Raw genomic sequence first — 24234 nt, forward strand, 5'->3', positions numbered from 1 at the left:
GAGGGGAAAGATCCCGCTCCTGGGGAGACCAACAGGCTGGAGTGCCGTTGCCCCTGGCTTTAGTCTCAGCTGTACCGTGGCCTCTGTGGGCTGAGCCATCCCAAGGCCGTTCACGATAGAAATTGGGGAAGTCTAAACCCTGGCCTTCCAGGTGCCCAGGCAGCTGGAATCTTTTCCTTGGTGGGAGAGTGATTCTTCATTCACCCGGTCAGTTCGAAAATGTGCTTCATCGCAGAGGACAGGAAAGCCTGAGGTTATTGTCTGGCGCGGAGGGTCACGTGGCTTCCCAGGGTCTCCGTGGTTATTCTGAAAGGACCCCTGAGGTGAGCAGGTGGCCTGAGCGGGAAGTCGGGGCCAGACAGTCTCCCTCACCCACGGCAAGCAAGGCCCTCGTGTTTCCCATCACTGAGTTTTCCTGAAGGTCCCATTTGCCAAGTTTCTGTCTGGTGTGACTTTTTATCCTTGATTAAGAAGCCCAGAGAAGCATAATGTAAAGAAAATGCATTTGCCGCCCTTGTGCATAAGTGGGAGCTCTGTACCCTGGTGTAAACACGTGGGTGCTTTTTCTCAACAGAAGTTGGGCCGATTTGGTGATGATGATCATGATGGTAACAATGATAAATGACATCTATAATTTATCAAGTGCTCACCATGCACCAGGTTTTATAGATATTATTTCATGTATTCATGCATTATTTTACAGTGATCCTATGAAATGTATCACCATCGTCATGATCCCCTCCCCCCCATTTTTCCAGGAGGGGTGGGAAAACAGGCTTGAAGAGGCTAAGTAGCTCACCCCAGGGCCTGCCTCTGGGAAGTGGCCATGCTAGGATTTTTTTTTTTTTTTTTTTTTGCGGTAGCGGGCCTCTCACTGTTGTGGCCTTTCCCGTTGTGGAGCACAGGCTCCGGACGCGCAGGCTCAGCGGCCATGGCTCATGGGCCCAGCCGCTCCGTGGCATGGGATCTTCCCGGACTGGGGCACGAACCCGTGTCCCATGCATCAGCAGGCGGACCCCCAACCACTGCACCACCAGGGAAGCCTTCCATGCTAGGATTTGAGGCCAGGCTTTCCTGACTCTGAACCTCTGTGTCATCATGGCTCCTCCCCACGCTGATATTTGGATTTGAAGAATTATGGCATTTGAAATGGAGAACACTGTGAGGCTTCGGAGCCAAAGGAAGGGTGAGCCATGTGGCCTTCTGAGCCCGGAGGCAGAGACAGCCTCTGGGGCTTGGGGGTGCCCTGTGATTGTGACCCCCTGACCTCCCCTGCACTATTTGCCCATCTGTGAAATGGGGATTTAAGTTAACACTAACACCTCTCTCGTAGTTTCATCTTTCAAGAGAAACAATACTTGCGCGGGACCTGGTGTTGGGTTCCCTGTAGGGCACAGGCTCAGAGGTGGCGAGCTCCGAATCCAGCTGGGCTGCATCCTAAAAATGTGGGCTTCTTTCTTTCTTTCTTTTTTTTTTTTTTTTTTTGCAGTACGCGGGCCTCTCACTATTGTGGCCTCTCCCGTTGTGGAGCACAGGCTTCAGACGCACAGGCTCAGCGACCACAGCTCACGGGCCCAGCTGCTCCGCGGCATGTGGGATCTTCCCGGACCCGGGCACGAACCCGTGTCCCCTGCATCAGCAGGCGGACTCTCAACCACTGCGCCACCAGCGAAGCCCTGGGCTTCTTTCTTAACTTTCTAGGCCTTATGTTTCTCACCCATCCAGTGGAAGAATGCCAGTACCTCCAGCCCCTAACAGCAGGCTTTCTCAAGCCACACCTGTAAAGCTCTTAGCATGGCATGAAATTCGCATTCAGTGCGTGCCGACCATGATAGCTTTCCTAATAGATTTCTGAGTTTGTACGTTTCTAACAATTTCAAATAAATAATTTGAGTTTAATAAACTTGCAAAAGAGCCTAAACTAAAAAAAATACATAAATATCTGACCCCATGAAGGAATTCAGCAAATGGTGGGTGAGGGCTGTTACATATTTCGTGTTTTTTTTTTTATGTTTAAACCAATATTTATTGAACAGATACACTAAATAATAATCACATGTAAATAGTTTGGTAATATTGACACAAAGCATGAGCTTTAATGGAAGAACTTCAATTTAGAATAAGACGTTTCTCCCTGGAATGCATAGGCACTTCCAATTGCCTGAATACCTTCGTTTGTGTTTTCCACAGTTACATCAATGAAATACGTTCCACAGCAAATTCATCACCTTTATTCACAGACTTACTCCTTTTCCTGGATCCTTTTATCCCGGACTGTTACACATTTCTGAGGGTTTACCTCTTTTGTTCATTGCAACACAGTGATTGAGGCCCTGAGAATCCAAATTCCCACTTCACGGAGGGAGAAGATGCGCCAGAGAGAGGTGAGGTGGTTTCTCCAGGCTCACAAGCCGGTGTCCAGACCTCCGCTTTCTCCACCTGCCATGCCATGTTCTCCATCATCATCAGAAGCCATTTTGTTTTCCTTACTTTCCTTTAAGAACTGCAGCCAAGGAGCCAACTTCAGCTTTGCTCCTATTCTCGAGCTGCCCTGGTTCTGGGGAGACATGGCCCTCGACCCTGCAGCCCAAGCTGGCTGCCCTGCCTGAGCATGGAGGATGCTGTGCCTGCAGCCTGGTCCCCGCAGGACACCTCCCTTTCTGGAGACCTCAGCGTTTGTTCTTTTAGTACAAAGGGTCACAGGGTGACAGCTGACATTGGCACTGCAGCTGGCCATTCCTCAGGGGGATGAGGAAATGCCAAGGCCTTCATTGAGGCTTCTCATCCCTTCCACATGGAGTTGGGAGCCCAGCGAGTCTGAACACAGCAAAAAGGGTGTGTCCTGGTCTTTAGAGAAACTCTGCCTGTCTGCAGGGGCATCTCCCCATTTCTCAGAACATGGAGGGATCCAGCACTGGGTTGGGGACAGCCCCCTGCCTCCTCTGAGGCCCTGGGTTTACAGAGGTGGTTTCAAAGTCTAGGAGGGCCTCGTATCTGAGGCTGGGCTGCTAGAGCCCACCTCGGAGTTAGAGCCATTCAGCTGGTGGTCAGACACCTGCTTTGCTGCCTGCAAGGGGGCCCGGTGGGTTCTGCTGAAACTCAGACTCCTTCAAGGGCTGTCCCAATAGCCTCACCTCCAGAGAAGCCAGCTGAACCTGTACCCCTCACCCACCGGTGACCCAGGTCTGAAACCTTCCCAGGCCTTCAGAGTCTCCGTGTATCGGTTTAAATGAATATATATTCTTACTAGCTTATTCATTCGCTTGACAAATGTCTGGAGCACCTACCTACCATGTATGGGCCAGGTGCTCTGATTGATACACAGCATAAGAAAAATATCCTCTTGCTCTCCTGACAAGAGGGAGATGGACATGAAACTGGTACATTAAAACACCAGCTCTTTTATCATGGAAAGTTTAAAGCATATACAAAAGTAGGACAAATAATGTATTGAGCCCGGATGAATCAGTCACCAGGTTCAGTCATTATCAATTTGTGACCAGTATCGTTTAATCTCTGTCCCTCCCCTCCCGTATTATTATTATTTTTTTAACATCTTTATTGGAGTATAATTGCTTTACAATAGTGTGTTAGTTTCTGCTGTCTAACAAAGTGAATCAGCTCTATGTATACATATATCCCCATATCCCCTCCCTGTTGCATCTCCCTCCCACCCTCCCTATCCCACCCCTCTAGGTGGACACAAAGCTTCGAGCTGATCTCCCTGTGCTATGCAGCTGCTTCCCACTAGCTATTTTACATTTGGTAGTGTATATATGTCCATGCCACTCTCTCACTTCGTTCCAGCTTACCCTTCCCCCTCCCCGTGTCCTCAAGTCCATTCTCTACGTCTGCGTCTTTATTCCTGTTCTGCCGCTAGGTTCTTCAGAACCATTTTTTTTTTTTTTTTAGATTCCACATATATGTGTTTACCATACAGTATTTGTTTTTCTCTTTCTGACTTACTTCACTCTGTAAGACAGACTCCAGGTCCATCCACCTCACTACAAATAACTCAATTTCGTTTCTTTTTATGGTTGAGTAATATTCCATTGTATATATGTGCCACATCTTCTTTATCCATTCATCTGTCAGTGGACACTTAGGTTGCTTCCATGTCCTGGCTATTGTAAATAGTGCTGCAATGAACACTGTGGTACATGACTCTTTTTGAATTATGGTTTTCTCAGCGTATATGCCCAGTAGCGGGATTGCTGAGCCATATGGTAGTTCTATTTTTAGTTTTTTAAGGAACCTCCATACTCTTCTGTATAGTGGCTGTATCCCTAACACCATACACAAAAAATAAACTCAAAGTGGATTAAAGACCTAAATGTAAGGCCAGACACTATCAAACTCTTAGAAGAAAACATAGGCAGAACACTCTATGACATAAATCACAGCAAGATCTTTTTTGACCCACCTCCTAGAGAAATGGAAATAAAGACAAAAATAAACACATGGGACCTAATGAAACTTAAAAGCTTTTGCACAGCAAAGGAAACCATAAACAAGACCAAAAGACAACCCTCAGAATGGGAGAAAATATTTGCAAACGAAGCAATGACAAAGGATTAATATCCCATATTATGTTGATGAAAATCCCAGATATCATATTGTTTCATGTGATAATATTTCAGAATGTATCATAACAACTCTTAAAAATTACATAATTACACCACTAACAATAATTTCTTCATATTATCAATATCTGGTCAGTGTTTACATTTCCAGTTGTCTCATAAATGGCATAAGATTTTTGGTTCATTTGAATCATGGTCCAGTAAAGATCCAAGTGTTGCAATGACTGGAGTTACTTTGTCTTTTAAAGGTATAGCCTTTGTCTGGGGCTGATCCAGATGGCCTGGTAACTCATTAGAAATGCAGATACTCAGCATTTCCAGACCTACTGGAGTGGAAACTTTGGGGGTGGGGTCAGCACGTCTGTTTTAATAAGCGCTCCAGGTGATTCTGATGCACATCAAAGTTCGAGAGACCCTTTAATCTATAGTTATCCCTCCTTTCCCCTGTATTTTCCTTGTAATTTATTTTATTTACTTTTTATTTATTTTTGCGGTACGTGGGCCTCTCACTGCTGTGGCCTCTCCCGTTGCGGAGCACAGGCTCCGGACACACAGGCTCAGTGGCCACGGCTCACGGGCCCAGCCGCTTCACGTCGTGTGGGATCTTCCTGGACCGGGGCACGAACCCGCGTCCCCTGCATCGGCAGGCGGACTCTCAACCACTGCGCCACCAGGGAAACCCTGTAATTTATTTCTTGATGAGACCAGGCTGCTGTCCTTAGCATTTCCGCAAGTCTGGGTTTTGCCCGTCAATCCCCAGACACTGATAAAGAAGTTCCTCTCTCCTCTGTACCGAGAGAGCAGAGAAGGCATGGGGGCGATGGAGAGAGATGAGGCTGCAGAGGGAGGCGGGGTGGACTTTTAAAGGCCTGGATGTGTGCTAGGTTTATCCTAGGTTTAAAGGCCTGTGTGCTAGGTGTATCCTGTGGGGCATGGGAATAGAAGGCCCTGGCCTGGTCGAGTAACGTGAGCAGACCTCAGTTTTGACCGGATGGCTCTGACCACGGAGGAGCGTGACTTGGATGGGGAGACTCAGAGCGGGGAGACTGAGAGGCTGTGTGGGAGGCCTGATAAAGGTCAGCAGGGTCTGGACCAAGGTTGTGGTGGTGAGGCTGCAGAGGGTGACTGTGAGAGATGCTAAGAAGTAGGGATGACGGGGCTTAGGAGTACAATGAGAGGGGAGGGAGAAGTCTAGGAAATCTCCCTTCTGGGAGCCATGGTGGTTGCACCAACCAAAAGGGACATTTGAGGAGAGAGGCAGGTCTGGGGGTGATTTGAGAGCTGATCCCACGTTGTTGGAGGTAACTCAGGATATGTGTTACTAATATCCTGACTCGGGGGTTGATGCCTCAGTTGGGAAAGACCTCAGTGGCCCTCCAAGTCTATGGATAGTCACTGAGTCCACTTTTGGGCACACGTTAGAAACATCCGCCCACCCATCCACCCATCCATCCATCCATCCACCCATCCGTCCATCCATCTACCCACCCGTCCATCCATCTACCCACCCAACCAGCTATCCATCCACCCATCCATCCATCCATCCACCCACCCGTCCATCCATCCACCCATCCATCCATCCATCCACCCATCCATCCACCCATCCACCCATCCATCCATCCATCCACCCATCCACCCATCCATCCACCCATCCATCCATCCATCCACCCATCCATCCACCCATCCACCCATCCATCCACCCATCCACCCATCCATCCACCCATCCATCCATCCATCCACCCACCCGTCCATCAGTCTACCCACCCAACCACCTATCCATCCATCCATCCATCCATCCACCCATCCATCCATCCATCTACCCACCCAACCACCTATCCATTCATCCATCCACCCTACATTTACTGAGTGCCTGTGACAAATCAGGAGCTGAGGAATCAAAGATGAAATAAGACATGGCCTTGCCCAGATGAGCCCAGAGTCTGTGAAAGACAAGTTGGATGGACAAAAGTATCTTAATCCTGTGTATGGGGTGATCTGGTGGAGCCCCTTCAAATGCTGGGTCCCAGTGGGCAGAGGCTGTGAGGTTTCTGAATATAATTCATGAAAATTAGTAGGAAGGCCTGTTGGTCTAGAAAGCATTTCCTCACCTCCCCCAGCAGCTGCCTGAACATGCATGTTCCTGTGAACCTATGGTTAAGAGAGAAATTGGGAAGTGCCACCACACATGGACTGCGGTTGCAGGAACTTGGGGATCTCACTGTCTCTGAGGAAACTCCGATGCCCCAGTTCTCTCTCACTGGGGCATCTTATCTCCTAGTCCATTTAGTGATGGGGACGGTAACTGGAAGTTGCTGTCCGGTGTCAGGAAGGGCCTGACGCAGCCCCCTGGTGCATGATGCTGTGGTTTCTGCCACAATAAATGCTCATTTCCATAATTGTTATCTAGCATTTGGAGAGCAGCTATTTTACACTCAGTGTTCTTTGAAGTCAGGAGGGTCTCTCAGTTCACACCAATAAAATTTCCATTTACTTTGGACATCAACCATGGTGATTGAAAAAAAACCCATAAATTATTTACTGAAATGGAAGTTCAGTTTACGGTAATAATGCATTAGTTCAGCTAGCCATGCAGCCTGTTATAGGGTAATAAGAATTTTAAATTTTCCTTCTTAAAAGATATTTGGGGCCTCCCTGGTGGCACAGTGGTTGAGAGTCCGCCTGCCGATGCAGGGGATACGGGTTCGTGCCCCGGTCTGGGAGGATCCCATATGCCGCGGAGCGGCTGGGCCCGTGAGCCATGGCCGCTGGGCCTGCGCGTCCGGAGCCTGTGCTCTGCAGCGGGGGAGGCCACGACAGTGAGAGGCCCGCATACCGCAAAAAGAAAAAAAAAAAAAAAAGATATTTGCCAGTAACCTACACATGACCTTGAGCTGATCAGTTTTCAAAGATGACACTACAGGGAGGGCATATAAGGAGAGAGAAAGGGAGAGCTTTTTTCAAATGGCCTGATTTAGGCAACTGTCAGCAAATAACCTATTATCTCATGGCTAGCAGGAGAAAAGAAATGAACATATATACTGCATTTTAAAAATCATAAGGACCAGACCTTAAAAATCCTTTTGAAATCGAGCATTTGTTTGATAGAACATAAATCTGAAAGCTAGCAAGGAGGCCTATTTGAAAAAGCTGGGGAGTCTCCATTGTTTGAGACCACCTGTCATTTCACATGAGCCTGGAGCCTTGTAAAATAAAGTCAGCCCAATGGTTCCGTCTTCATCTTTAAAAATGTTGTATTTATGGAGCAGCATCGATTTCATGTATCTCAGAAAGTCCACGATTCTGCTCACGGCTATTTGCTGACTAATGTCTCCAGCAGAGCAGAACAACAAGCAAGTTCATGAATTATGGCTGTCTCTGAGGTTCTCTTAGTAAGACTACTTTTTATTTTAGGAGTGTCTGATTAAAGCCATTAGAGCCAGGAGCAAATGAGAATGTGTCTGGAGTTTACAAGTCTCACGTTTTATAGCAGGAACCCTGATGAAGCCTGTATTTTAATTATTACACTGTTAAGGCAAGTGATGAGTATTAACCTCACAAGTTCAACTAGTTTCTCCTCTGCTATCTGCTTTGGGGTCTAAAAAATCCTGCGACAGGAGACTTGTTGGTTGAATCCTATTTTTACTTGTTTATATCCTCTACTTGGCTGCATAAATATTTTCATTTATTTATATATCCCTCTTTGCTGCAAAAATTATTTTTTAAATGACTTGGTTGAAGAATGTTTTGCGGGCTGAGTCCCAGGCTAAGAGTGAACCTAGGAACACCTGTATCTATTTTCATATTTACTAAACTAAAAAAGATTATATACTTATATATAGTAAAGATTACTTACTTATATACAGTAAGTATATAAGACATAAGTAATGGTAAATCATCTAAAACTAATGACAAAGAAGACCTGATGATTATTTTCTATTGGGTTTCTAGAAAGCTTCCGGTCTCTTCCTCCTCGGCTTGATTCTGTGGCTGATAGTTTGCATTCTTGAAATGTTCCTTGTTTTTCTGATTCTGTGATGTGAAATCATCAAATCCCTCTGTGTTACTGCATTTCAGAATAACTTAGTGCTTGAAATGGGAAGATGCTTTGAGTGTCTGTTTAATCTTGTGGGAACGGCGGAGTAGGTATTTCTTAAAACTCCCTGATCCCTCAGCTCTGCCCTTGACTACACTTCTGGTAAAGCATTTTTCTTTAGTCTCTTTTACCAGTCTTCTCTCCTTACCTCTGCAGATGAGTATCACTTTTCTTTTCATCAGCTTCCTTTCTCTCTCCCAAGCCTGTACTCTAAAAATCTCTCTTCTTCTTGGGCTTTTAGCTTTGCCTTTCTCTTCTGCTCTTGATGTGCCTAAGTCACTCTGTGTGTACTGAACTGGAATATCACGTAGGCGGGAGCAGTCATGGGGCAGACGTTATTATATTGGCTTTACAGAGAAACTTAAACAGGGTCACAGTGAACGACAGTTGGTGTTTCTTACTGTGGATAATGGCCTAGGTTTAATTGGTAGCCAGGACACACAGCATGTACCTTGTACATATAGACATTCCATGTATCAACTCTCTCCTCTTGTCTGTTAGCTTAGATCTGTCAATTATCCATAGACCAATAGATAATATTCTATTGACCCTGTTGTGTTTATTCTTAATCACTTACCTATTGAATGAAAGCTCTCAAGATTGGTTGGGATTATTTGCACACCAGAAACTTCTCACATCCCGCAGGGGCTAAAGTAGGCTTTTCCATATTCTTTTCCCTAAAAAAAAATTTTTTTTTTTTTTTGCGGTACGCGGGCCTCTCACTGCTGTGGCCGCTCCAGCTGCGGAGCACAGGCTCCGGACGCGCAGGCTCAGCGGCCATGGCTCACGGGCCCAGCCGCTCCGCGGCATGTGGGATCTTCCCGGATCGGGGCACGAACCCGTGTCCCCTGCATCGGCAGGCGGACTCTCAACCACTGCGCCACCAGGGAATCCCCTCCCTAAAAATTTTTGAGCATCTTAAATAGTTAAATAAAGAAATATTAGCTTGATAACAAAGTTATCACTACAGGCTCTTTATATTTCTGTGGTGGGTCAATGCACATTCACTGGTGAATTATCTTTGATTTGGGATCTATAGAGCTATAGATGTGGGTGTGCATGATATGCAAATGTCTATAAAAATGTTACTCCTCCATACCTTCTGTGCAAGTCAGTTTTAAATCATCGCACAATGTAGCTGCATTTTAATTTCTAATGGAGAAAATCCATGAAGTTCAATTGCCTCTAGGCCTGGCTGAGTGATCAGCAAGTCAAATGATTTATTTAGTACTGAACCAGAGGCAGGGTGGGAGGGAGGTACAGGGAGAACCAAAAAACATCCTTGGTTCTTGTCTTCAAATTCCCTGGAGTCCTCTGGGGGCCCAAGGCATGTGTTCAGTGTGTGGCCCAACATATGCTATTTTACAGGTCAGTAGGACATGCTCTGAAAAGGGCTGAGTGATGGGATAATTAGAACCAAGCAGACAGCGGGGTGGATGGTTTTTCTGCAGATAATAGCTTGTTTGCTAATTGCCAGCACCAGATTTTCTGGGCAATTAGACATTCGGTGTCTTCCAAAACCTTCTGTGCAAATGTGGACACATGGCTGCAGGCCTTGCAGGTATAGCGGGTGGAGAGAGGGTGGTTCCCAGCGCAGGATGGTGCCTCTCTGCAGGCTGCCCAAGGGGGGTGGGGGCAGGGCAGGCTACTCACAAGTGGAGATGCTGACCTCCCCCTGCTTTTATGGAAGGGGGTACTCTGTGCTGGGAGATGAGCAAAGAAGCTGAAGTTTAGCCGGCTGGTCCAGGAGCCAGGCTCACGTCTCCATTTTCTTTTCAAGAGCACTGAGCCATGGTGCTAGTAGAATCGGAAATTGCTTCTCCTCTCAGATGAGCAAGTTTTTTTGTTGTTTTTTTTTTGGTTTTTTTTGCGGTACGCGGGCCTCTCACTGTTGTGGCCTCTCCCATTGTGGAGCACAGGCTCCGGACGCACAGGCTCAGCGGCCATGGCTCACGGGCCCAGCCGCTCTGCAGCATGTGGGATCTTCCCGGACCGGGGCATGAACCCGTGTCCCCTGCATCAGCAGGTGGACTCTCAACCACTGCGCCACCAGGGAAGCCCCGAGCAAGTTTTTTTTAATAAAATTTTTTTATTGTGGTAAAGTATATATAACATAAAATTTGCCATTTTAACCATTTTTTTTTTTTTTTTTTTTTTTTTGCGGTATGCGGGCCTCTCACTGTTGTGGCCTCCCCCGTTGCGGAGCACAGGCTCCGGACGCGCAGGCTCCGGACGCGCAGGCTCAGCGGCCATGGCTCACGGGCCCAGCCGCTCCGCGGCATATGGGATCCTCCCAGACCGGGGCACGAACCCGTATCCCCTGCATCGGCAGGCGGACTCTCAACCACTTGCGCCACCAGGGAGGCCCCATTTTAACCATTTTTAAGTGTGCAAATCAGTGGCATTAATTATATTCACAATGTTGTGCAACCGTCACTACTTTTTCCAAAATTTTTCATCACCCAAAGTGGAAATTCTGTACTCCCCATTCCTCCCTCTAGCCCCTGGCTACTTCTAATCTACTGTCTGTCTCTATGAATTTGCCTATTCTAAACATTATATGGTATTTGTCCTTTTGTGTCCAGCTTATTTCACTTAGCATAATGTTTTCTAGGTTCATCCATGGTGTATCATGTGTAAGAATTTCATTCCTTTTTACAGCTGAATAATATTCCATTGAATGGATATACCACATTTTGTTTATCCATTTGTCTGTTGAAGGATACTTGGGTTGTTTTCACTTTTTGGTTTTTGTGAATAATGCTGCAGTGAACACGCACATACAAGCGTCCCTGTTTTCAATTCTTTCGGGTAGATACTTAGGAGTGGAATTCCTAGGAGTGGAATTGAGTCTATGGTAAGTCTATATTTGACTGTTTGAGGAACTACCAAGCTGCTTATCACAGCAGCTGTATCATTTTGCATTCCCACAAGATACATACAGGGGGTCCAATATCTCCACATCCTTGCCACCATTTGTTATTTCCTTTTTTTTTTTCAACTAGAGCCATCCTAGTGGGTGTGAAGCAGTATCACACTGTGGTTTTGATTTCCCTAATGACTAATGAGTGCATTTCCCTAATCACTAATGAGTTAAGCATCTTTCACATGCTTATCGACCATTAGTATATGCTCTTTGGAGAAATGTCTGTTTAAGTCCTTTGCCCCACAGGTTGATTTGTGGCCTCTGTACTTACTTGCTTCTGAACCTTTCTCCCAAAGATTGGAACTGAGCCTTATCGGGAGGAGAGGGAGCACACGCCTGCAGATTGGGAAGGTGGCTGTGCAGATTTGAAGCTTCATATTCACTCTTTCATAATTCATTTTATTCCCTCAACCCATTTGGCGCCCACTGTAATGATGCCGTTTGAGTTCTCACTAAGCAGGAAAAAAAAAATCAGTAAGCGCGTGGGATTAACCAAAGTGATTTGGCAAGCAGAGGCAGATGGAGCCTCTCCTAGTGCTTCCCTAGAAGCAGACAGGTCTTTCCCAGATACCTCATACCCTCTGGGTTTCCTTGACTACAGGTATTGTTGTAGCACATTACCCATTTTTTCCCCACCAGGTATTAGTCTATATACCGAATGGAGCAGTATTTGCAGAACGTACTAGATGGTACCTGGGATTTGTTGGTGCCCAGGATCTGGCCATCACCTCTGCAGGGGGAGCCTGCAGTGCTTGTTCTGCTGCTCTGCAGGCCCTGCCAGTCCTGGGCAGCAGGCAGGGAGAGTGGGTGGAGCTTCCAGCACTGACCAGGGACAGGGCGACTTCTCCTTGGGTGCTCATCCCTGGGGGAGAGCCACGGGGCTCTGGCAAGGTTTCAGAACCAATGTCTGTGCCTGAGTAATTGCAAGAGCAGTAGGGGAATCGACAAAATGATATTCATGCTGCCTTGCTGTTGGCTCTTCTCTGATTTGACCTCATGGTTGTTGCAGGGCCCCAAGTGGGAGACCCAGGAATGCTAATCTATCTGTCTTTCTGCTATAGTTTTTTTTTTTTTTTTTGAATGTCAAAACCCTTCAGCATCACTGAAGAGAGATGAGTTCCCCTTGTTCTGGCAGGGCCTCATGCCAGAGGGAGGGAGGAGGTGATGCATCCACAAAACAAGGAAATTATTTCTGGAAATCGCACTCCTGTCCTCTATTCTTACGATCAGGGTTGTTAATCTTTGGGGTGGGGTCCCATACTCCTTTGGGAACCTGAAAGCTGTGGATGCCCTTCCAAGAAAATGCATGAAAAATTTGCACATCATCTCAGGGGGCTACAGGCTCCTCTGGTCCATACTGGTGCCTGGGCTAAGGACTGGCTCTACAGAGGGCGTGAGCCAGGTGCCAAGGCGATTTGGGGACTGGGCAGCCTCTCTGCTAAGTGGGAGTTGGGTGGCACATAGGGAGAGGCCTGGTGGTCACTGGGAGAAAAGGAGCGTCTCATTTGGTCAAGTTTTAAATATCAAATACGGGGGTGGACAGATCAGACACCCCACCTTTCTGGCTGGAGTTCAGCCTCGCCCCACGTTAGCTGGCTTTCCAGGGGCAACAGTCCCTGCAGGAGCAAAGCCGTGCAGCCCTCATTGCTCCTCTCCGGCTCAGTCCACACCACCTCTAAGGAGCGCACTTGTCTTTCCTTTCAGAAATGACCCCTACGTCTGCATACTCATCTCCAGCCCGGAGTCTGGGGGACACAGGAATAACACCTCTGTCCCCTTCCCACACTGTGGTAAGAAATGTGTGTGTATGGGGAGGGGGGTACGTGTGCTGATGACCTTTGCTTTCAGAGGCGCCTCTCATGTGATGGGCTTCTGAGCGGCTTCTCACATTCATGGGTGGAGATTAAGTTGTCCTAGTGCCAGCCACGTGAGCCCTACCGAGCCCCTTCGCCACTGTGGGTCAGCAAAGGCTTTCCATGGTGTGGCTGATGCTTCTGGAGCCATTGGCCTGGGTGTGGGTAACATGAGCAGGCAGGGTGGGAGCAGCTCTTTAAAGATTCAGGGCTCAGAGACCGAGACATCCTCTTGTAGGAAGCAGCCACTTGGGGCTGGCAGGTGAGTCAGTGAAATGCACTGGCTTTTCCACTGTAGTTAACCGCCGTGACCAAAAGCTGTGGCTGTAATTGCTTCTGCACCAGCTTGCCTGAGAGAGAGGACCTGGGCAGCGCGGGGGGCTGGAGGCTGGGCATTTGTTCCCGCCCTGCCCCTCACTGCAAAGGTGGATACTGTGGGGCAGCCGTTCCAGGGATTTACATGTAGCCAACCAGAGAGAGGTACCCGGAGGAAAGGGCGGCTTTGTACGAGCTGCTCAGATCCTCAAAGCAGACCCTGCTGAGAAGAACTTCAGAGCCATCGCTAGGTAGGGACGCCAGCTTGTCTTGGTTTTCCTGGAACCGTCCTGGTTTCCACGCAAAGTCCTCTATCCTGAACTCCCTCAGGCTTGGGAAAACTGAGAGGCTTGGTCACCTAACAGCTGGGTCCTGTGGTTTTCAAACTCTGTACCCTGAGGGTTCCCTGTAAAAGCTTCAGGATAAGCTGAACGGGACGGGGGTGGGCAGTGCGATGAAAGGCCAGACACGTGGGGCTCTCACCCCCTGCTCTAACCAGTACTCTTCAAATCCAAAAATTATTGGTATAATTTGAAGTTCTGTGGATGTTAAAAAAAAGAAAGTCTACATTTGCTTAAAGAATTTTTTGGAAGTCTGGAATGGCCTGACCTACTCACGTGACAGATGACGAAAGGCTTGGGGCCCCAAGGGGACAGGACTCAGCAGGGTCATATGCTGGCTATGGCAGGACCGGGCAGGGTCCCTGGTATGCTGAGCCCCACACCCATGCATGACATGCCCGGGCAGGTGGAGGGGTCACCTGGCAGGTACACAGGGCACAGCTGAGCAGGGTCTGGAGGTCTGTGCAGGGACTGGGAGAGGGCAATGGGGGGCAGAGGGGGGTGTCCCTCAGGGAACCACTGGGGTTCCAGCCCAGATGGAAGAGTTTCCGTAATTAGCCACGTTTGTGCACAGTTGATAAAGGGAGTGTTGGGCAAGTGTAGGCAGGGGCCCTCCCCAGTGGCCTGGCCCTTGTTCAGGAGACACGTCCATTTCTCCCTGAGTCGGTCAGGTAGGGGCTGAGAAAGCCTGCCGTCTCCCCAGAGCTCACCACGTGGCAGCCTTGAACCAGAATGTGCAATATGCTTCTGTCTGCAGTGGGCACACAGCAGGGCAGGGTGGAACCCTTCTGAAAGCCTGGCTTGACTGCCCCGCCCACTCCCTGTACCCCGCTCGGTTATCTGCAGAACGATGCCGACCCAAACGTCTCTGAGCAGCAGACGTTTCTCGTGGTGGTGGCTGTCGACTTTGGGACCACATCCAGCGGCTATGCCTACAGCTTCACCAAGGAGCCAGAATGCATCCATGTGATGAGGTGAGTGCTGTGGGCAGGGAGGGGCAGGTGCTGGCGCTGGTCACTGTAACTATGGAGACTTGGGGGAGGGCCTTGGGGGAGGGGAGAGGGATTAGTACAGTGAGCAGGTGAATGGTACGTAGTCAGCGGGTCCTGGATTCTGGCCCCGCTTGGCCCAAACTCTCCGTGCCACTTTGGGCAAACCACTTCTGATCTCTGGGCTCCAGGTTCCTGGTCTGTAAATGTGTTGCTTTAATTCTGACTTGGTTTGGGGAAGGACCTGGACAGTATGTTTGAAACCAGGTGATTCCAGCGTACAGCCTGGGCAAGAGGTGCTGACTTTCAAGGTGCTGGTGATGGAGGAGATCCAGGCCTCCACTCACCACCATGTGACCTCAGGCAATTGCTGAACCTTCTAAAGCTCTGTTTCCTTATCTGTGAAATGGGGATAATGGCAGTACCTGCTTGACAGAGTGTGTGTGCAAATGTAACGAGATTTCCTATCAAGCACTTAGCACGTAGTAAAATGTAAGCAGGGAAGGTGCTAGTTCTTTCAAGTGAAGAGATGACAGTAACCAGAAGTGGGAAGCACCATGCCTGAGAAAAAGCAGAGTGGGGTGAATTTCAGCCAACTTCACCCTGAAGCTGCCCTGGGTCTCCTGGGCCACTCCCCCCCGCCCAACTCATGCACACAGCAGCCCTGGCATCCATCCCATCCACGTGTGATCAGCTGTCTGCAAGGACCCTGGTCTATCCTGGCACCAGTACCTGCTCCCCCAGACTGGCTCATGCCTTCTTGCAGTCTGTGACCACTCAAAGCTTTGGGAACCAGGGATTTTTCACCCTGATTTTCCAAACCCAAGGATGGCTCTGAAGATACATTGTGATGGGCTTTGCAATTCCTTCAGCTGGTAATTGTGGGATTTAGTTATCACTCCCAGAATAAGATCTTATGCATTTTTTATAGAGAGTGCTGTTTAAAACATAAGTCATGATAAGAGTGATCCCTACCCACTCTTTTTTTTTTTTTTTTTTTTGTGGTACGCGGACCTCTCACTGCTGTGGCCTCTCCCGCTGCGGAGCACAGGCTCTGGACGCACAGGCTCAGCGGCCATGGCTCATGGGCCCAGCCACTCCGTGGCATGTGGGATCTTCCCAGACCGGGGCACGAACCCGTGTCCCTTGCATCGGCAGGAGGACTCTCAACCACTGCACCACCGGGGAATCCCCCTACCCACTCTTGATTTAGGCCCTGCGTTTCCTCTGGAAACCTGGATGTCCTGAGATGCTTCAGAGACCCGTGGGTATCGTCTCATCAGGAAATAACAAAAAGCCAGTTCTAGTAGAGAACCCTGATTGCAGCATAGCCTTCGGTGTTCAGTCACCACCAAGATTCTGCCTCTGGTTAGTGGGACATGTTGTGAGGGTCCGCTCTGCCATCTCCCGAGGTGGGAACCTTGGAAAGAAAAGAGTTCTGTGTTAAAAGCTAGAATCAACATTTATCAGCTTCTAGTTGTTTTAAGAAATGTTATTTCAAAGGGATAGTCATACAATGAAAACTGAAAAAAAAAAGAAAAGAGCAAAAGTAACTTTGAACTTGCTGGGGAGGAATTCTCACAAAGCATCCACAGAGTTCAGGGTCTCTAGGGACATTATCCTAGTTATCGTAGAGATTTTTGGAAGGAGATTCTACCTGAATTTTATTTCACTCAGAACATATTAACATAACCATGATCCAGACTGACACAGTTATAAATGAGAAAGTTTACGTTTTTGTATTTAAATAGGAATGAAGAATTAAAAATTTGAAGGGCAAAACCCCAGGAAGTCCATTACCTACTGAAAATGTCAGTGTTAATAGTAATGGAAAATCCATTTCTGAAGGGTTGTGTGGTGCACACCTCTGGCCCAGGCGCCAGTGTCTGCCTGGGCTGGTGATCATCCCTGCATCTCAGTGGGGTCACCATGGGGACTTTGGCTCCCTGGGTAGAAGCCTGCATCCTGATGTGGCTTGACTGGGAAACCGGCCAGGGATGACTCCAGCCTCATCTGTGTGGCCAATCTAGGTGGAGGTTGGCTCTCCACCTGGACTGTGATGTCAGGGGCAGGTGAGAGCCCATCCAGGAGTGCAGCACCTCCCCAGGAAGGCAGGCCAGGGGGAGAGGTACGCTTCCCCTCGGGCATGTGTCTCCATCAGGGACTGCCCGTAGGGGTCGTGTGGCTAGTGGCAGGACCAGAGCCAGCTGCTGAGCCAGGACCTGGTAGAGGAGAGAGCACCCTGGCCTCTTGGCAGCCGGGGCTTCTCTGCCGTGGCCCCAAAGGAGGGAGAAGCAGCCACTCTCTTTACTTTTCTCCTTCCTTCTATCTGGGAGAAGGAAGGAAGCTTCGCTGGGGCTCAGCCTACCCTCTGATTGCTCCATGGCCCCTCCCATCAGTTCCAGGACGTAATCCCATCGCATCTGCCTGCCTGTCTGTCTGTACCCACCCCTCCCCGCTTCTGGGTCCTCTTCAGCATATACATGTGCAGGATATGGTTCCTTCCCTCCTCACGATTCCCGTCAGCACTCTCATCCACCTTGTTGCTGTGACTGTGCCCCCAGTATGGGGGTGCCCAGGTCTGTCTCCTGCCTGGATCTCTTCCTGAACCCCAGGCTTGTATCTTCAAGCCCCTCCTGGGAGTTCGATGCCAGAACGTTCAAATAAAGCTCTCCATGTTTCCTCCTGCCTCCTTCTTGGCCAGGGCTGCTGGCATCTGTGAGGGGCACTCTCTCCTCCAGGCTCCCATGCTTGAAACCTCTAGGGCTTCTTGCACCTGCTCACCACCGAGGCCGTTTGGCTCGGTTCTCCGCTGGACAGCTCCTCCGCCGTCATCCCCTCTCTCTCTTCCCAGGGCTCTCTACCCCTGTATGAGCTCCCTCACCTCGAGGCCTGAGCCTCCTGCTCAGCCACCTGGCTTCCCGTCTCCCGCCCTTTAGTCCAGTTTGCTCCAGTCAACAGTAGCTCTGATTCGGTCTTGCCCCTGCTCTAAAACCTTTAGTGGCTCCCTATTACTCACCGATTAAATCTCTCACTCCTCAGGGTTCTCTTCAGCCTGGTTCCTACCACCTTCCCAATCTCATTTTTCACACGTGTACACAATCACTCTTCTCATTTACACGCTTTCTCCAACCTACACAGTCACTTAGCTTGCCCACCTCAGAGCAGCAGCCTGCAGTGTCCTTCCCTCCTTCAACATCAAGTCTCTCCTGACCCTGAATTCTTTCCAAGGCCCCAGCTCTGGCACCTCTGTCTCCTCTGACCCCTCTGGGACATTTCCCTGGTCCCCTCATTTCCATCTGATGAGGCAGGTATTTATGTGTTTGTTTATACCCTACCTGTTTCAAAGAGGATGCAAGCCAGCTATCCATGTGCTGTTGAGTGCTTGCAAATTAAAGAACCAAAACCCAAGCCAAAAAACAAAAAAAAAAACCCATTACCTATACTAGGTTGTGAGTTATTTGAAGGCAGAGACGTAAATGTTTCATCTCTGTGTCGCTAGCAGCTGGCACACAGTAGATGCTCAGTAAACGATGAAAGGATGAAGCAGACTTTGTTACTGAGCCAGAACCTGGCACTTGTCCCTTTCATTTTTCTTATTAACTGAAGTTGTGTCTCTAGTCACTACTCAACCAGCTAAACCAGAGGGCACCTTTGGCAGCCACCATGGGCACTCACATCTGTAACAGCCATGCACACAGTAGGTGCTCACACCCGTGCTGCCTGCATTGGGATTATGCAAGAAGGCCCATGACCTCTGCCTTTCCTTGGTGGCAGGCGATGGGAGGGAGGCGACCCTGGGGTGTCCAACCAGAAGACTCCAACCACCATCTTGTTGACTCCGGAGAGGAAGTTCCACAGTTTCGGGTATGCTGCCAGGGACTTTTACCACGACCTTGATCCCAATGAGGCCAAGCAGTGGCTGTACCTGGAGAAGTTCAAGATGAAGCTGCACACCACTGGGGTAAGCCAGCCTCTCCCTGGCCCCAGGTCCTCCACATTCGAGACCCCGAGGTTCCTCCAGCCTTTCCAGACCTTGGGGCCCCTCAGGTTTCTCCCAAGCAGAAATGAATGTCCATTCACCTTGATTTTAGAAACAACCTGGAGCACACAACACTTTTGTGGAACACACAGCACTTTCTGACATACACATGGGCAGGGAGATATTCAGAATGTTCAGCAACTTGTTTGCTTTGGAAATTGACCAATCAGAGAGACACTGGCTGGATGGAGCACAGGCATAGGGGGCTGGGAGACCCCTGCTGTGCCGGGAGAGCCCCCTTCACCTGCAGGATTGTTGGGAGATCAAGGAATCCTGAAGGAAGGACTCGGGGATGAGGGAGCATTTTGGGGACTCAGGGTAGTGGTTATAACTAACCAGTTTGGAAGTAACAACCAGCAACAACTGGCTCACTAACCTTCTATGTGGGGAAGGGGGTAGCTCAGGAAATCAAGTGCTCAATAATTGGAGGCCCAATGCCTGAAGTAGTTCTGCTTCCAACTTGCCAGGGTTTTGTAAGATGGCCAAGCTGATTAGCGCCCTCCCCCAAGCTTCATCGAAATGTTGGGCCATAGGATAGAATTTTTTCAATTTAAGCATTTTATCCCTTAAATTTTCCTTAACTATCAGTACTTAGAGATGCAGGATGGTGATAGTGTTTTTTTTTTTTTTTTTTTTTTTTGCTATGTTGGGTCTTCGTTTCTGTGTGATGGCTTTCTCTAGTTGTGGCAAGCGGGGGCCACTCTTCATCGTGGTGCGCGGGCCTGTCACTATCGCGGCCTCTCGTTGCGGAGCACAGGCTCCAGACGCGCAGGCTCAGTAGTTGTGGCTCACGGGCCTAGTTGCTCCGTGGCATGTGGGATCCTCCCAGACCGGGGCTCGAACCCGTGTCCCCTGCATCGGCAGGCAGATTCTCAACCACTGCGCCACCAGGGAAGCCCCAAGGTGATAGTGTTTAAGACCACAGACCATGAGGCCAGATGGCCTGGGTTTAAATCCCACCTCTGACACCTTTGAGATAGTTAATCCAAGTCACATAGACTCTCCTTGCCTTGCTTTACCTTATCTGTGAAATGGAGACATGGAGAGTGCTTTTCTTATGGGGATGTTGTAAGGATTAAAGGAATCAAAATACACAAAGCTCTCAGGACCATGCTGGTCGGTCCTTAGTTACTTAAAGTCAATTGCTAGCTTCTATTATTTATTGCTTTCATATGTCTGCTTGTTAAGTGTTTGCAGACGACAAAACAAATGTTACTGGGAAACGCTGCAGCCAGCACCCTGCCTTCCAGGGCTCGGTGCTCATCCGTGTGTGTGTCTCTCTCTGAAGCACACTGACTTCGGCTCAAAATGCATCCTTCCTGTTTCACCTGATGGGATTCAGTGCCCAATAGGAACCTCCTGCAGGTGGAAGCCCAGGAATTTTTTCAATTTGAATTTTTCAGTTCCAAGCCTGTGGCTTCCTGATGCCTCGAAGCCGCGTGGGAGCCACCACCCCAAAGCTGGGGTGTTTTTGCTGAGCCCCAGATGTGGGAGGAGTGAGCATGTGTGCAGGGGTCAGGATGACGGGCAGGCCCCACAAGGCCGGTTTAGCTGCTTGATACCCCGTCACACTCCAAAGGCAAAGACTCATTACCCAGCCCGGATCCATCCAGAGACCACACTGATTTTTCTCCCTGGTGGTAACGCGTCTTCTGCTTCCAGGAGACTTGGGGGTTTCCTCCTGAGGTTTGCTCCCCTCTCTGCCCATTCCCACCCTCTGGGGACTATTTTCATCATTTTTTAATGACCGCAGCCCATCCGGCATCTCACGGAGCATCTTACACCCAAGGACTGCACTCAGCAACTGCTGTAGCTTCTGGCAGAGGGAGGAAGGCAATGATGCCGGGCTCCCAGTGGATTAGACAGCACAAGCCTTAAAATAGGAGCTCTTCTATTTTTGTGACTTGGTTGGCAGCTCATCGGGAAGTGAAAGCTTCGTGTCTGTTTAGCACCGTGCACATCAGTGATGTGGTATGATTATCTAGACTTCCATTGGGGGGGCTCCCAAGGGTGACCATGTGTGTCATGTGGAAATAGTATGTAAATTGCATCGAGAGTGGCGTCTGCTGCCTTTTTTTTTTTCTTCCTGGGCTCCGTTGCTGCCCCGAAACCTCTGCCCCCAGAGGATCCAGGGGAGAGAGGAAAAGAAGGAGGGAGGGAGGGAGGGAAGAAGGGAGCAGTGGAGGTGGGGGCTGAGGGGAGCAGCCAGGGCCTCCTACACAGTAAGGGGACATTGCTGCCAGCCCTGTCCTGGGGGACGTGCCATCCTACTCTGCCCCTCAAACACCAGGAAACACAGACATGGTTCACTGGGTTCCCCAGGTCTCCAAGTGACAGTGCTTAAAGCCAGAAGGCATGTGTCTCCTTCTTCTCACCATTTCATTCCTGTCCCGGCTCTAGGACCTCACCATGGATACAGACCTGACGGCAGCAAATGGCAAGAAAATCAAAGCCCTTGAAATCTTTGCTTATGCCCTGAATTACTTTAAGGAACAGGCGCTGAAGGTAGGTACATGCCAGAGCCTGTGCTGGGGCAGGGGGCACCTGCCAGCTAGGGGAGCAGGGACAGCCTCGGGGCAAAGAATGTGCGCTTTGTATTCAGAAAGTGGGATGTGCCCTTGTGCACTGCTGGTGGGAAGGGAAAATGGTGCAGCTGCTGTGGAGAACAGCCTGGCGGTTCCTCAAAAGGTTAAACACGGAGTGACCATCTGCCTAGCAGTTCCAGTCCTAGGTATGTACCAAGAGAAACGAAAACATATATTCACACATAAACGTGTACATGAATGTTTCTAGCAGCACTATTCATAATAACCAAAAAGCAGAAACAACCCACATGTCCATCAGTGAATGAATGGTTAACTAAATGGGATTCACCCATACACTGCAATATTATTCAGCCTTAAAAAGGAATGAAGTAGACACCTGCTATGGCGTGGATGGACCCTGAAAACATTATGCTAAGTGAAAGAAGCCACATACAAAAGGCCACATACTGTATGATTCCATTTGTAGGAGATGTTCAGAAGAGGCAAATCCATAGACAGAAAGTAGACTCGTGGTTGCTAGAGGCTGGGGGAGTGGCAGAGGAGTGACTGCCAGGGGGTATGGGTTACTTTTGGGGGGTGATGAAGTTAGAGAGCGGGGATGGTTGCACAACCTTGTGAATATACTAAAACCCACTGAATTGTGCACTTTATTTTATTTTATCTTTTTGGCTGCGTTGGGTCTTCGTTGCTGTGCGCGGGCTTTCTCTAGTTGCGGCAAGCGGGGGCTACTCTTCATTGTGGTGTGCGGGCTTCTCATTGCAGTGGCTTCTCTTGTTGCGGAGCACGGGCTCTATGCACGTGGGCTTCAGTAGTTGTGGCTCGCGGGCTCTAGAGCGCAGGCTCAGTAGTCTTGGCGCACGGGCTTAGTTGCTCTGCAGCACGTGGCATCTTCCTGGACCAGGGATCGAACCCGCGTCCCCTGCATTGGCCATGAACCCGTGTCCACTGCACCACCAGGGAAGTCCCAAACTGTGCACTTTAAAAAGGTGAATTTTATGGTATGTGAATTATACCTCAGTAAAACAAAATAAAGAAAGGTGGGAGACATACGCAGCAGCTGTGCGATCTTGGGCAAGGTGCTCGTTCTCTCTGATACCCACGTTCCTAACATGAAAAGGGGGTCAGGTAACTGTGCCTCGTGGGTCGTTTGATAGTAAGTGAAATATTAGATGTTAAATGCCTCCCTGGGGGCTCAGCAACTATTTACTTGGTAAATAGTTGCTGCTGTCCCCCCTCTCCTCCATGCCCCCCACCCCAGACCCCATGGAAGAAGCTGACCAGGTGAATAAGCCCCCTTGGTTTGCCCTTGCAAAGGTTTGTTCAGTGATGGCCCAGAATTAAGAAAATGGCTAATTTCCAAATGGAATCTAGCCATCCACTCAGTGTCCCCTCCCACAGGCATGGTGATGAGTGGGTGTAGATCAGATGATTCAAGAGCCTCGTGTATTGATCTCTATCCAAAAAGAATTCGGAACTTCAGAAGTATTTGGTATTATGTGATTGCTAGAAGAAATTTAGTGCATTCTAGAAATAGAGTAGAATAGAATTCTAGAAATAGGGCTAGAGGGAGACAAAGAAGTGAGGTCGTAACACTGCTTTCATCCATTCAAGTACCTCTTGTTTTGAGTACTTTTTGTGAGCCAGGTGCTATGCAAATTCTGGCCACGTGGAAAGAAACCCAGTGCATACAGTCGATGGGTGGGTGTCATGAGGGGGTAACCGTGGGTGTTGAGTGTTCGGTGAAGGCAGAGGTTCTGCCCAAGGGCAGCAGCAGGGAATCCTCCCCGGAAGAGAGGGATTGCGGGCCTCTGACAGGCGGCAGCTGGAAGGGCGGATGTTTTTTGCACTGGTGGAACGGCCCAGGCACAGCTCAGTGGAAAGAAAACAGCAAACCGCTGTGGGAAGCAGACAGTTTGGAGCAGACGAAGGGCAAGGCTGCAGAGAGCAGGAACAGCAAGCTCCAAAGGAGATCGTGTGAAGCCTCGAAGGCCAGACGAAGGAATTCTTCCTGGGTCGTGGGGAGCCCTCAAAGGATTTCTCGCAGGGGTTGCCATGGCCACAAGGATAGCATTAGAGGAGGGGAGACCACGTGGTCCTGAGGTGGAGGAGAGTGATATGTTAGCAGCTCACTCAGATCCTGAAGCAAGTCTGTCCGAGGGCTGAGGGCGAGGCTGAGACTCCCAACTGCGGGGTCATTTGAGGAACATGAAAACCAGGGAGATAAACGTGGTGGGGTGGAGGGAGGGAGTGGTTCCTGGGAAAAAATTCTTCCATGAAAAGGGGTGGGGAGAGGATTCCAAGGAAGGAAGTGGGAGGGAGATGGGCTGGCTTCGCTTCAGGAAGAAGGTGGTGACCAGCCAGAGGCAGGAGCAGTAAGGCCGGCGGGGACCTGTGGAAGGGAAGCCGCCATTGGCCCAGGAGACAGCGAAGCAGGAGAGGAGGTGGACCTCTGTCGGCCTGAAGAAAAGGATCTCAGAGGGATGGGCTCAGCGCCTGGAGAAAGATGAAGGCACAGAGGGAGGTGGGGGCCTCCAGAATAAGAGGAG

General features: G+C 49.3%; 1 protein-coding gene across 1 annotated transcript in view; it reads left to right on the plus strand.

Annotated features, from left to right (window-relative positions):
- Window positions 1-24234, plus strand: part of HSPA12A (heat shock protein family A (Hsp70) member 12A) — a 70822-nt gene that overhangs the window by 23672 nt on the left and 22916 nt on the right. The window contains exons 2-5 of the mRNA XM_060099455.1: window positions 13307-13392; window positions 14958-15085; window positions 18878-19064; window positions 21543-21647. Coding sequence (XP_059955438.1) covers window positions 13307-13392; window positions 14958-15085; window positions 18878-19064; window positions 21543-21647 — 506 coding nt within the window. The remainder of the gene's footprint in view (window positions 1-13306; window positions 13393-14957; window positions 15086-18877; window positions 19065-21542; window positions 21648-24234) is intronic.

The sequence above is a fragment of the Mesoplodon densirostris genome, chromosome 1 (genome assembly GCF_025265405.1).
Source record: "Mesoplodon densirostris isolate mMesDen1 chromosome 1, mMesDen1 primary haplotype, whole genome shotgun sequence".
In the NCBI taxonomy this organism is placed as follows: domain Eukaryota; kingdom Metazoa; phylum Chordata; class Mammalia; order Artiodactyla; family Ziphiidae; genus Mesoplodon; species Mesoplodon densirostris.